At 40.0% G+C, this 14255-nt stretch overlaps 1 protein-coding gene across 1 annotated transcript; it reads right to left on the bottom strand.

Annotated features, from left to right (window-relative positions):
- Positions 1–1347: 1347 nt before the first annotated feature.
- Positions 1348–3820, bottom strand: LOC140782192 (uncharacterized). Its single transcript, XM_073128643.1, has 5 exons — positions 3516–3820; positions 3356–3405; positions 2460–2583; positions 2275–2379; positions 1348–2197 (listed from the first exon to the last, which is right to left on the bottom strand). The coding sequence occupies exons 1-5, from the start codon at positions 3694–3696 to the stop codon at positions 1578–1580; spliced, it is 1080 nt and encodes a 359-aa protein (XP_072984744.1). The 5' UTR covers positions 3697–3820; the 3' UTR covers positions 1348–1577.
- Positions 3821–14255: the final 10435 nt, after the last annotated feature.

The raw sequence follows: 14255 nt of genomic DNA, 5'->3' as shown, positions 1-14255 counted from the left end.
CGTGTCAGATCTTATATATAAATTAGACCCACCAATCTCTCTTGAAAGCTGAGATCTATCATCTCCGCTTGTCGCTTAGCTGCTAGGATTGTCAAAATAATCAAGCCAGGAACCATCAAGCCAAGCTTTACCAATTTAATTAGAGTAGAATTTAGCCCAACTTGAGCTCAAAGTTAATTTATATATAAATAAAAAATAAATAACTACATATATATATATATATATATATATATATATATATATATATAGTTTTGTTATAAATTTAATTTGATCTTATAAAAGTATAGACCATCCAATAATAAATTCAAACTTAATTCATTTAGATTCATAGTTCGAAATAGAGTTGAATTTGGTTTGTTCAATTCAAATTTGATCTTCTAAAATTAATTCAATCTAAGCTTGAATAATAGCTCGAGTTATGCAATTCTTGAGTGTAGAGATTTAGCAGTTCTTTAACATTGTTAATATATACATATTATTACTGTAGCTGAGTGGTTAAATTCTATCAATTCAGGATAAATATGAAACTTTTATTAGCTGTGTGAAATCATGAACAGGTAGCTAAATTATGTCCAGATGATCATAAGACAAGCCCTCGTGGCTTCTCCAGACATTAGTGGGTCAGACTATCACTCCTGTTATACACTCATCCTCTGTACTTAGCCACTCATAAGTCTTTATAAGAGTACTGGCATAACGTGGACTATGATATTTTACTGTGAGGAATGAGAACTCACAGTTCGTTCTTGCAATTTGAGTAGTACGATCATCTACTTTCATTGTCACAAATGACGAGGTGTGACAACCTCTTTTCCAGAGAAAGTCCGATGCAACCTTCCTTTGAGAAAGAGGAAAAAGAAGAAGAAAAAAAAATATCTTTTCATTTTATCTCAAGCCCAATTCCTTTTTCTAGGATTCCGTAAGCTTCGGATGGCAGAAACAAGAAGCTTGGCAGAAATTTAGCTGCAACTCTACCTAATACTTCCAATATATACCTTCTGGTGTAGACTCTGATGAAGAAGAAGAAGAATGCCAGTATGGCATGCATGTGGTTCTCCATGTTCATAGAAGCATAGAAAAGATAAGCTTTTGTCTCGAGAAGAACATGGAAATTTATCTCTTTTCAACACGCATTCCAGCTTCTGCGAACATTGGATTCAACAAAATAATAGCACGAATTTTGGCGCCGACTGGAACTTTTAGAAACATAATGACCATAGATACATGGCATATGAATCCCATCCATTTGTCAAAATTGATAACTTTGGATCCCCCTAGAAGCAATGCGTTCAAATTTGGAGCTATATATATTTCACCCATGCGTTGCATGAGGTTGTAAAATGTTCAAGAAAAAGAACAATCAACATCCATCCTTCCTATTTAATTTTCTCACAAGGTCCATATTCAAGCCCAAATTTTGCTTGATCGGCACAAGAACCCGATAAGAGTTCGGCCCCATGACTACTCAGGCCCAGCTCAAACCGTGGAAGTTTCAATATATAGGATAACAATTTGATTGCTGAGCAAGAAAGAAAACCTCTTATTGTTCACTTGATCACGAACAATTTGCTCAATCGCTAGAAGTTGAACTTGTACACCATGTTATGTTTGTAGACCTCTCCAGGATTCACAATCTCGGAAGGGAAGTTTGGATGGTTCACAGCATCTGGGAAATCCTGCGTCTCAAGGCACAGACCAGCGTACTTACCATAAACATACCCACCCTTCCCTGTTACATTGCTTAAATACGTTCCAGTGTAAAATTGAACCCCAGGCTGGTTGGACCAAATCTTGAGCTCCCTCCCTGATCGAGCATCGCTGACGACCGCCACTTCCCTCATCCCGTCAAAATTCCGTGGTGAGTTGAGTACATAATTGAGGTCATATCCATAAGTTAGCTCTTGGATGCGGCTTCCAACCATCATCGGTCTACGGAAGTCGTAAGGTGTACCGGAAACAGGTATGATCTTCCCTGTCGGGATGAGGTTTCCGTCGACCGGAGTGTATTCATCTCCAAAGATTTGAACAGAGTGAGACAGGATTGTGCCACTGTCATGACCCCCAAGGTTCCAGTAGCTGTGCTGAGCTAAGTTCACTGGGGTAGCCTTGTTCAGGGCGGTGGCGTTCATATATACACTGAGTTCATAGGAAGAGGATATCTTATATGTCACATAGACATCAAGATCACCAGGAAAGCCTGTTGTTATTATCAATCAGTAAGCATCAAGCTTAATATAAATAACAAGAATAATGATACCAAGAAGAGATATATACCTTGTTCTCCATCAAAACTATGATAGTATAATGTGATGTAAGGGAATTCACCATCTACTTTCTCCGTCACAGTCCAGCTGACCTGGCTGAAACCTCTATGCCCACCTAATCAAAATGATTAAGGAAATTACTATGTGATATACATCAAATATATTCTTCCAAATCTTTAATGTAGACTAACTTACCATGGAGCGAATTAATGCCATTGTTAATAAACAATCTATATACTTTTCCATCTAAAACAAAACGCCCCCTTGCAATTCTATTAGCAACTCTTCCGACAAGTCCTCCGAAATAAGTAGTATCATTCTGTCATATTAAATGACATATAAGAAGAAACCAATGGTCAGGAGATTCCTAAAGGAGGCAGTTGAAATAATCTTTTCATGCAAACTAGTTGCTAGTTGGCATAAGAATTTAATAGAGACCAACATTATGTGGTCCATATCAACATAAATATTATTCTGTTAAGACCCATTTGGCCTATTATTATTACTAGCCCTTGATTAGTTTTTGCCGAGAGTATCGACAAGCCACATATCCTTAATTTTAGGGCAGTTTCCTCTATCAAGCAAAATTTTCCTTCATACCCAGTGTTATTGATTTCTTATGTATAAAAGCTTGTTTTTGATTATTTCAAAATTGAAAAGGTATGGGAAAGGGAATATTCTCCTCTTTTCAAATTTGCATGCATGATTCTGAATTTTTTTTGGATGAAACTTGATATCATAGAAAAGATAAGGAAACCTCACTCAGAAGCCACATATGGTGGGAATAAATTATTCCTAGATAGTAGATACTACATTATGTAAAGGAATACAAGGACACAAACAGCAAAGCATAAGATAAAAATATAGGCAGCTCATGGCTTATCTTATTTCTTCAAGCAAAGATTCAACTTAGAGATGATAACTTCCAGATATGTGTATTGGAAAATGTGTCTCTTATTGAATATTAAAACCAAGCAGTTCAAACCTGAACGAACTCGCAATTACACAGAAAATACGACTCTGCCAAATTGGCTGTTCTTAGAGCTAAAGGAATGATCAAAAGAAAGAGAATAAGTATTGTTTAATCTTACAATATAAGGACCAATTCCATCGTAGCCCAGTACCACATCAGCCAAATTCCCTGAAGAAAAAGTGGGGGGAAAGATAAAATTTTGCAGCAAAAGTTGAAGAAAGGAACAAAAGATACATCACAGTAATAAATTCTGGAGAAAACCCAAGAAGGATCTACACCTTTTGAATCCGGAAGAACAGCCGAAGTAATGGTGGCACCCCAGTTGGTGACCTTCACAGAGAAATCCTTCTTCTTCAGCTCATATATCCCAACCTTCTTCCTTAGGGATGCAGTGGAACCACTCACAAATGCTAAGGCAAGGAGAGAGAGGAAAAGGAGGATCAATGGAGGTCTAGCCATGGCTGGAAAAGGAGAAGAGTGAGACCCCTCCAAATGTGCAAGATAAAAGAGAGAACTTTTTGGAATACCAACAAAATACTCAACAAAAGTCCAGAACGGATAAGGACATAAAAGACGGCATCAGATAAATTTAAGAATTGTTCACCGGAATGAGTTAAGTTTTGTCCTCGCCTCGCACAATGCGATTGGATCAAACTCTTGTGGTGGACTTAACGTTTATAGACGAGTGGTTTGGCAAGGCCCAACTTTTCCAACCTTTAAACCTTTCTTGACCTTGAACTTGGACTTACGACACTTTTCCACATCTCGGATGTGACCTCGCTGTTGACCCACTGAAGCCATTGACTCGCAAGAGCTACGTTATCTTACGTGGCCCGTTTGGTTGTATAAGCATAGCATAAAACTTTATTTGTTAGAATATTAAGAAATAGAAAACAAGTACTTATCTTTATCAAAAGCTTTATTTAAGTAGCCCAGCTCTTGATCTTGGCGTGTATCGAGTGGTACCTGGAGTTCCCCCAAACACTTCACTACAGCTCTCAGTGAAGAATAATTAGAGCCCTAATGAAGTGCTTGGAGAGAACTCTAGGGAACAGCCAACTTGCTCATTTAATAGGACTTCAAGGAAGGCTTCATTTAGAAAGCAAAAAAAGAAAGCCCATGCAACTCTGTAACTATGTTAGGTGCCACCTAGAGTTCCCCCAAACACTTCACTCCAGCTCTCGGTGAATAATTAGAGCCCCAGTGAAGTGCTTGAAGAGAACTCCAGGGGACAACGAACTCCCTCCTGAGTAGCTCACTACCAACTTAGCTTGGAGATCACTTCCCTCACGCTTCTTATTTATAGCAGTGCATGCTACGTTCTATAGTAGAACGCATCCCTTAGTATTGCGATGAAGCAATGCAACTTAGACGAGCGAGTGTACCTAGCCTCATTTCTAGCCCAAATGAAGGAGAGGGAATCCCATGAATCTATGAGCATGAATTTTACGAGCTAATTGTGAACAACTTTTCTCTCCCTGTCCTCCTCTCAGAGATGCCAACTTCTTGAGCAAGTAGAGAGAGAATTCCTTCGCACCAAAAGTTCTTCTATCCATTTTCTTGGACCAATTGCGTCTATGTGGATAGATTCCTACCAGAGACTCTTACAAGATTGAGATACCTAAAAGGCCCATTACGTATGTAGAGATGGGTACTCGATAGATCTCACGAAACGCGAGTGAGTAGAAGAAAGGCGTCTAGGTTCAGTGAATGTGGTTGGCAACGTGGAGTTTGGAATCTCATTCTCAGCATAAAGAAAAGTTAGATTACGTTATGTCGAGAGTAGGTCAGTGACCAAATAATCAAATATTCCCGCTATTAATAGGGTTCAAATACCTTTCTTTGGTGGGTAAGTCGATGGCTATTGCTTATAGGAAGTAGATGAGTTATGGCTGCTTTGGCCTCGTGAAGAAGTGTTTGGTTTTTTTTTGTTTCAATTCAAGCTAGCGTTCGAAAGTGCTTTTGAACGGGAGTTTGAATGCTTGGAAATATGTTGTTATTATTTAGAGAGACTTGCAAAACTGTATTCGAATGCCCGAGGGAGTTTTCTTTTCGTAAGTCACACCGATAAATAACTTACAATGGATTTTAGGATTTGATAAGAGAGAAAATATGATAGAGCTTTTGCAAGAGTAGAGGGCTTTGTGAAAGAGCAATCTTTTATTATATTTAGAAGAGATTAGAGGCTTAAACAAATATTTATATTTGCATTTCTACAAGATTGGAGGTCCGGAAACATCCGTATTTGTATTTCTACAAGTGGATGGAAGATTTGCAATTGCTCGTGCGTGGACATAGGCATGGTCTGTATAGATTTGATATTTTTGCGTGTAATTATTTTAGGTGATTAGACATTCTCTAAATTTAGTATTTTGATTGTGGATTTTCTTTTGGTATTGATTTTAGTTTTGCTAATATTTATCATAATTTATTTCTTTTCCATTTGCTCTTATTTGTGGGTGTGTGAAAATCGCTTTTGCTGCCCTATCATCTTTTTGAATCTTTACACAACAATGTTAAAAATGGGTTCAAATTCAGTTTCAGCAAAAATTCAGCAAGTATCACCATTTCTGTGCCGCACGTTCGAACGAGCCCTGGGGGCGTTCGAACGCGGGCTCCAGACAGGGAGCAGTCTGTGATGCAGGCGTTTGAACAGCCCCAACAACGTTCGAACGCGAGCCAACCCGAGAGCAACTATTTCTGCAGGTGTTCGAACGCCAGTCTGCATTTGCATTGGGCGCGTTTGAACGCCCATTCAGTTCTGCTGCTTTGAACGCAACGCGGAAAAACCCAATCTGAACCGGCCCTATAAATAGAAATATTGGGTTTTAGGGTTTTGTGTGGACATTTTGCAAGAGAGAAAAGTTTGTAAGGAAGAGCCACCATTGTTTAAAGAGAGATTAGAGTTGTAAACTATTTGTATTAGAAGATTTGCATAATGGATTAAAGATTGCTCCGCCCGTGGACGTAGGCACATCGCCGAACCACGTAAATCGTGTCTCTCCCTATTTTCTCTTTATGGTTTGCATCTATTTGGTGTTCATATTTGTGATTACCTTAGGTATTTGAAGTTTTCTACAACTAGCATCTTATATTTAGAATTCTTATATTGATATTGATATTGACTTTGTTAATATTTGGTTTGCTCCAAATTATTGCTATTCTATTTAGATTTGTTTGAGGGTGAAGGGTTTTGTTTCCGCTTCCTTCGCCCATTTGAATATTTTGCACAACAAACAAGTGTTTTAAGAATCATAATAAGAAAGCCACGAATGAAAAGGAGCTGTAAGGAGAGACCTAACACAAAAATTGATCGTGGGCTTGTATCTTTTAATAATTTTAATGGTTTGTTTATGCGGAAGGAATGACGTATTTTTATTTTTATTTTGTTTTCAAAATGTTGTCCTTACAATTTAATTGTACTAATTTCGACTGTTATGGCTTGACAATAATTTGTTCAGAAACATTCCTTGCTCCTGATATTTGTTAATAATTAAATCAAACTTTTTTCTTTTTTGAAACAAGTAATTGAAACAAATTTGAGCACGGCTCTCTCTCTCTCTCTCTGCAACATTGTTGTGGCTTAATTACTATCCTTTCTAATTAAAAAGAATCAAAATTCTAGATCTCGAACTCTACTTTTGATTCCATTTGAGTTGCTGCTTCATGCAGTATTAAATTTTTTTTAAAAAAAAAATAAGAATTTAATAATATCCCATTTAAATCAATACAGTTCGAATTCGAACTCGAAAAAAGCTCTTATAATATAAAGCCTTTTAACTATCTAAATACTAATTATCCCATTGGCAACATTTAGAAATTAGGGGCTCCTAGATTTTAGGCCATGCAGCTACTTATGTCTTTCTAAAAAGTATATTTCGGTTTGATGCACAGATCAAAGTAATGAGTGGAATTGGCATATGATAAAAGAAAAATTGCATAGAGAGATTGAATGAGATAAATTATAATGCTGCCTAATAAGAAACACACGACATGGGAGCTTTTGTTATCAATTTTAATTTGCTTGGTTAAGATAATAGGTATAAACACGACCCATTTAATTATCGGATCGAGATAAGTGAGTCATTAGGACCCTATTATCTTAAACCCAAATACATTGAAAGCTTTGGTGTTTATGTCGGATCAAAACTTGCCATCCATTCCATGAGACTTAGTTAAGAATTACTATCCTAAATCAACTCTAGAGCTATGCTACGTTTTCAAAAACAAAATTTCTATCATTCCTCCCTCAAATGGACTCTCTCCATTGGCGCAGATGTTAGTGACCTTCTGCTTCTTCTTCTCTCGTCTAGCTAAACTGATTGGGAGGAGGAGAATCTTTTCCTTCTCCATCTTCTTTATCTTCTTTGTCCTTACCTTCCTTCCTCTCTTCTTCTCGTCATGTTCTCTTCTCTTTTCTTATTTAGCTCTCTTCCTTTCTTCACCATTAGCTCTTGCCACCTAGAGCCATCGCCAAATCCACTGTGCTCAAAGCTAGCAAGACGTAGTGAAGCATCTCCTTTTTTCTTTCTTTCTTTCTGTTTCCTTTTGTTTTGTGTAGGTGTGTGCTTCACGAGTAGCCTGAATCCTCGAAGGTCGTGATAGAGCCACTGAAAGCTAAGTATAGCGACTCGGGTAGAGTTTTTATTTACTGCCGAGCAGCGTAGCTTGTTTAGAATATCTTGTTTGGAATGAAATGGCATTCTAGCCTATGTTTTTTTTATTTTTCTGGCAAAAAAAAACCATAAGATTTATGTGGCAATTGATACGATTGTAAAGTAAGTGTCCAGTTTTGGTCATGGCCACCCTCGTTGGCGTTGGGAGAGAAGAGGGCAAACAAATACTTTTAATCTTTATCAAACACTAATAAATCATAACTATGTACTAAAAGTAATCTTTTAATCTTTCATTTCTTATGAACCAAACATACCTTATTCAGTTTGCATAAAAAGATAAATGAATTAAGATATATGTAAAGAAAGGATTCGTGATCCAGATAAGAACGCAACGCATTGGTTCCGTGATGATTATGTACAGTGAACAGCCACAGTAAGGGCCCCATACATGGAAATCCCTTGGTGCTCCAGTTCCTCGTACTCTCTTTCCTCTCTATGACTATAATAAAATAAATAAATAAAATGAGATAATTTCACCTCATTCAGTTGTGCAATTACTCTATTTGAAGAATATAAAAATGTGATTGAATTAGTTATTATGTGGATCTCGTATAATTTTATGTTTGGTATAAAATTAATAGATATAATTAAAAGTATATTATATCTTGTCATCTCACTTGAGAGGTAGAATGATATATTACGAGTGAAAGGATAAGATAATATTATTATATTATCTTTATATAAAAAATAATAATAAATTTTAAATATATAAATAGAAAAATTTCGCAATCTTAGTTACTTAGATTTTATTTTTATTTTATTATTTATTTAAATATTTTTAAAATATTTGTATTATTAAACATATTTATATAACTTATTCTATTATTTTGTATTGCTTTTGATTTTAATTCTAATTCTAATTCTTTTGAACTAAAAGTGATTAATTTTTATATAATATAATTTAATGATATAATTGAAGTTTGCGATAATTAAAAATAGTTTATTCTATCATTTTTCTTTACTGAGGATAACAATATAATTTTGTTTAGTCATCTCATATAAAGTCTTGTATAAACTAAACAATAGATTAAAATTTTAATATGAGATTAGTAATCTCATGAGGTATGTTATTCCTTAGTGGGCCGGCCTCTCATTAATTGCAGAGCATCCAGAGTTCTGGTGCACAAGGTTAAGATAAAGAGCCCTAAATCCAATGAAGTGCTTGAAGAGAACTCTAGCCTCTAGGGGACAATCAACCTGCTCATCTTCAAACAAGCTATTCCCGATTAATGGGCCTTGAAGAAAAGGCCCATCATGCAGCACTAGTACTATGTATGCTAGCTAGATGCAACCGAGAGTTCCCCCAAACACTTCACTGGAGCTCAGTGCAGGAACTGGAGCCCTACTGAAGTGCTTGAAGAGAACTCTAGGGAACAACTAACTCCCTCCTCAGTAGAGCTGCTCACCACCAACTTAGCTTGGAGATCACTTCCGGCCTCATGGTTCCTATTTATAGTAGTAGCACCCCATCCCTTAGTTATTGCGATGAAGGAGTGCGGCATAGACGAGCGAGTGTACCTAGCCTCAATTCTGGCCCAAATGAAGGAAAAAGAATCCCATGAATACATCTGCGAGCACGAATTTTACGAGTTAATTGTGAACAACTTTCCTCTCCCTGTCATCCTCGCAGAGATGCCAACTTAGCTTCTTGAGCAACTAGAGAGAATTCCTTCTCGCCAGAAGTTCTGCCACCCATTTCTTGGACCAATCGCGTCTACGTAGATAGATTCCGACCAAAGATTTGTGCAAGTTTGAGGGAGAAACTGAGCCCACCCTCCTGACTTCATACCTAAAAGGCCCATTACGTGTACTTTATGGTACGTATCTAGAGGGATAGATCTCACATAAGAAAGCGTCCAGGTTCAGAGAATGTGGTTGCCGACGTGGACTTTGGAATCTCATGCCCAGCATAAAGATGCTTACATTATTGCCGGAGTAGCTAGCTAGTAAGCAAATATTCGCACTATAAATAGGGTTTTAAGTACCCTTGGGATTAAGCCGATGGCCATGTCTTATAAGAAGAGTTAGATAGTGAGCAGTAAGTAGATCAGTTCCCCCACTCACTTCAGCGGTCTGGTTGGTTTGGCCTTGGGAAGAAGGCCATAATGAAGCAGTGGTGGTGGAAGAGGAGCTCCATGGAGATCGATCTACCTAGCTAGCTAACACCACAAAAGAGGCTCTGGATGGGAGATCTATCAACAAATCCTTGTTTGCCTCGAGATTTATTCAGGGGTTTATTTATAGCTTCTTTTATTCTCGAATTTATGATCTCCTTTCTTGTACTAAAATAAAAGTTTCTGATGTTTTACAAGTTGTTTATTGTGAGTGTTGTGGCTTGACAATAAATTGTTCAGAAACTTGTCCCTATTCGAGATCTTTGTTAATAATCAGCAGAAACTTGAACAGGACTGCCTCTCTATCGCTTGCATCGTTTTATTTAAGAAGAGTCATAATATTATATGAGGTAACATGTGAGCAATTGTTTTAGATCGCCTAACCCTAATAAAAGACTCAAAGGCAAGTAATGGGCCAGCTTTTCCAAGGCATTATATACACTCTATTCTAATAAAAAAAATATATGCACTTAATTTTATATACTAAATTAAACATAATTAAATTGAAAAAAAAAACCTCCTTTTCTACTCTTCCACGGGATCCTGTGATTTGAGTTCCAACGTGTTTACTCTTTCAATTTATATAAACTAACGAAAAAAAAAAGGAAGCAATATGTCTTAAGATGGAAATGTCAAAAAGAAAATAAAACCAAAAGGTAATTCTACAATAAATAAAAGGCAGCAAAAACTATACGTATATCAAGCAATCTCATTAAGATTACGACTTAGTTTAGTGGCAGTTGGTACAGTTATAACAGCCACTTGTACATCATGCTCTTGGCATCTTGGTCCAGTTCTTGGTCTTGGCGACCGTTGGCTTCTGATAAGATCACACGGCTAAGATTTAAAGCGGGTGACATGTTTTCCTTCCCTCCATTTAAGCATTCCTTTCCCCGCCCAAATCAATTCCCAAGCAGAGCGAGCGAGCGAGACAGATAGAGGGAGGGATTAATTGAGGAAGATGTTGCTGGAATTTGTTATTTCGAGTCCTGGGTTCCTTTCTCCTTGATCTAGAGATCTCATTTCTTACCAGGTTTGATCCGTTTTGGTGTTCTTGCCACCTTTCTTTCGTTCTTTCTTTTTCTCTCTGGCATCGTTCTTCTCCTTCCAACTTTATATTTGTTTAGATTAGTAATAGAGTATCTGGAATTTTTATCTGCCATCACAGGCTCCATTTTTGTTGTTGTTGTTGTTGATGTTTTAGCTTCTAAATCTTCTCCTCTCAATCAATTCCATCAAGAAATTAATCTCCAAGGATATAAACCAATTTCCTCCAGTTTCAGTTCTTCGATTCCCTTTCTCTCTTTCATCGTGTGTTAAACTTACAGCTTTCTTTCTTCATTCTTATATCGATATATCACATCTTTCTTGGTACTTACTTCCTGTAGGAAAACAAAGCATCAGTGGCCTCAATGGAGTGGGACAGAGACGACAGCGAAGAGACCAACGCCTTGTTCGACTACGCGGCTTCCATAATTCGGAAGAACCCTTCTTTTATGAGGGATGATCACGGCATTCTCTCCCCGGCGGAAGAAGGCCAGGAACCTTGGGAATTCAAATGCGACAAAGACCGCTTGTTCGGATTCTGTAGATCCCGAAATCCTAGTACTACCTCTGTTTCAACCCCCAAATCACGGGTATTCTCTCTCTGTATGTGATATATGTACTCCTCTTTATCTAGTTAGTTACCTGACTCTCTTTTATCTCTTTATCTCTTTATCTCTTTATCTCTTTATCTCTCTCTCTCTCTCTCTCTCTCTCTCTCTCTCTCTCTCTCTCTCTCTCTCTCTCTCTCTCTCTCTATATATATATATATATAACAAGATTACTGATGGCAGTTTGCTTACCTCTTCAATTCGGAGGAGATGGAGACCGCAACCATGGTTTCCGATGCCGCACCAGAGCCGCAAGCGTCGTCGCAATTGCTGTCCCCAGAAAAGGTTGCTGAGATGCCACCGACGGTTTCCAGGTCTACGCTGCCGATCTCTGAGTCATCGCCTGTTGCGGTCTTGGATTCGTTGCCACTATCCGATGCGTCACAGGAGGTGATTCCGACGCGCGTCTTCTCTGATCCACCGACTCCGGCGCCGATGATTCCTGGGACATCTCCCATCTCAGTCCCGGAGTCGTCGCCGGTAATTCATCAGTCCGTGTCGACGCAGTTGGTGATCACCCCAGAAAAGGTTGTGACGGTAGAACCCTCGCCTTCCAACTCCAATCATCCATGGGACGCGTCACTTTCTAAGTCATCTCCCGTCACCGCCTCCAAGCCATCGTCATTGCTATCGCCATCGCCATCGCCATCGCCTTCTACATCAGCTGGGAGAGAGGAGAGCAAGTCGAAGTTCTCGCTATCGTCGTTGGAGGACTTTCCACCCGTTAGCGAGGCTAGGAATAAGCTATCAAAACGTGCTGCTAGGATGGTGGCTTTCGGTAACACAACGAAGCCGCTAGTTTCCTCTCCGCCGACTCCGCCGCCGATGCATCTTAAGTCATCTCCTGTTGCGGTCTCGGACTCGTCATCGATTTCGGATACACCACCGAAGACTTCGGTCTTCTCTCCCGAGTCCGTTAGGAAGAGTGACATCTCCGATCCACCGATGCCACCAACGATTTCTGAGTCATCTCCTGTTGGGACCTCGGACTCGTCGCCGTTATCTGATGTGCCGTCGAAGCCGTTAGCCTCCAGTCCCGGGTCCGGGTCCGTCTCAAAGAGCGACGTCTCCGTTCCACCAAAGCCGTCGGTCTCCCCTCTCGAGTCCGTCACGAAGTTGCTGCCCCCAGAAAAGACTGCAGAGATACCATCGTCAATTTCCGGGTCATCATCTCCTGTCGCCATATCAGACGCATTGCCGATATCCAATGCACCACCGAAGCCGTTGGTCTCCTCTCCGGAGCCCGTTCCGAAGCGCGACGTCTCCGGTTCAGCGAAGCCGCCGCCTCTGATTCCTGAGTCGCCCTCTACCTCTGTTTCGGACACGTCGACGACATCGGATGCGGCTCCGGAGACGTTGGTCTCCTCTTCCGAGTCCGTTACGAAGCGCGAGGTCCCCAATCCACCAATGCCGTTGGTTTCTGATTCAACCCCAGAAAAGGCTGCAGAGATCGTACCCTCGGCTTCTGAATCTAATCCACCGACGTCGCCGATTTCTGAGTCGTCCCCCATCTCGGTCTTGGAGTCGCCGCCAATATCGAATGTGCCACCGAAGCCGTTGATCTCCTCTCCTGAGTCCGTTGCGATGGGTGACGCCTCCAATCCATCGGCGCTACCGGTTTCCGATTCATCTCCCGTCGTGGCCACTGGTCCGTCCGTGTCGCAGTTACCGACACAAGAAGAGATCGCAGAGATTGCATCCTCCGCTTCCGACGCAAATCTAACGACGCCGTCGATTTCTGAGTCATCTCTTGAACCCGACGCGCCACCGAAGTTGTCGGTTTCTGAGTCATCAACAGCCGAAGCCAACGATCAATCCGTGTCGCAGTTGGCGACCCCAGAAAAGGTTCCGGTGAAAGTGCCCTCCGCCTCCGATTTCAGACCTCCGACGCCGTCAATTTCTGAGTCGTCTCCGGCGACAGCCTCCGAGCTATCGTCTTCGCCTTCTGTGACGGCTGGGAAAGAGAAGAGCACGCTGGAGCGCTCACCGGAAGTTTGTGAGTCGGATTCTGTGAAGTACAAACTGTCGTCTTTGACGGACTTTCCAACTGTTGAGGAGTCTAGGAATAAGCTATCAAAAAGTGCCGCTCGGAGGTTGGCTTGTAAAGCCAGTCCGTCCGCTTTATCGTCTGGAGGAAGAAGCGGCAACAACAATGGGGATGATACGCCCCCGGCGCCGCCGCCAACTTCCGAAGCAGCTTGACTTTATTATCGCGTCTTCGGCCAAAAAAACGGAGGCTTCTCTCTTCATGTTCGGTAGAATTGCTCTATATAGGAGAGCATGAACGAGATTCTTCACGGTTGACTTCCGGAGACAGTATTGTCAAATTCGAAACCTTTTTAGATGACTGAAAAGGTCTTAAGAGGCTAAGATTAGCAAACCACATTTTTGTAAAATTTCTTATTACTATGCTTTGGTCAATTCCAAATAAATAAAATGTTAGCTGCATACGTCAATTTTCGTCCCAGAAAACTAAAAAATTTCTGCAGTCTAATAGCTTTAAGTCAACGACAGCTGCCTGCGGGTCTTTTCACCCCCCAACAGTAATTAATTAGTACAGTTGAGTTAATTTT

Source organism: Typha latifolia, chromosome 1 (genome assembly GCF_019914945.1).
Source record: "Typha latifolia isolate L0001 chromosome 1, TyphaL0001v2, whole genome shotgun sequence".
In the NCBI taxonomy this organism is placed as follows: Eukaryota; Viridiplantae; Streptophyta; class Magnoliopsida; order Poales; family Typhaceae; genus Typha; species Typha latifolia.
This window is presented reverse-complemented; position numbering and strand designations above follow the sequence as displayed.

What these genes read in the sequence shown, in the direction of transcription:
- LOC140782192 (XM_073128643.1), bottom strand. Translation starts at nt 3,696, where the DNA reads ATGGCTAGACCTCCATTGATCCTCCTTTTCCTCTCTCTCCTTGCCTTA. An exon ending in TGTTCTTCCGGATTCAAAAG is followed by an intron (nt 3,406 to 3,515) that starts GTGTAGATCCTT and finishes CTTTTTCTTCAG; the next exon opens with GGAATTTGGCTGATGTGGTA. An exon ending in TAGTTTTGATGGAGAACAAG is followed by an intron (nt 2,198 to 2,274) that starts GTATATATCTCT and finishes TAATAACAACAG; the next exon opens with GCTTTCCTGGTGATCTTGAT.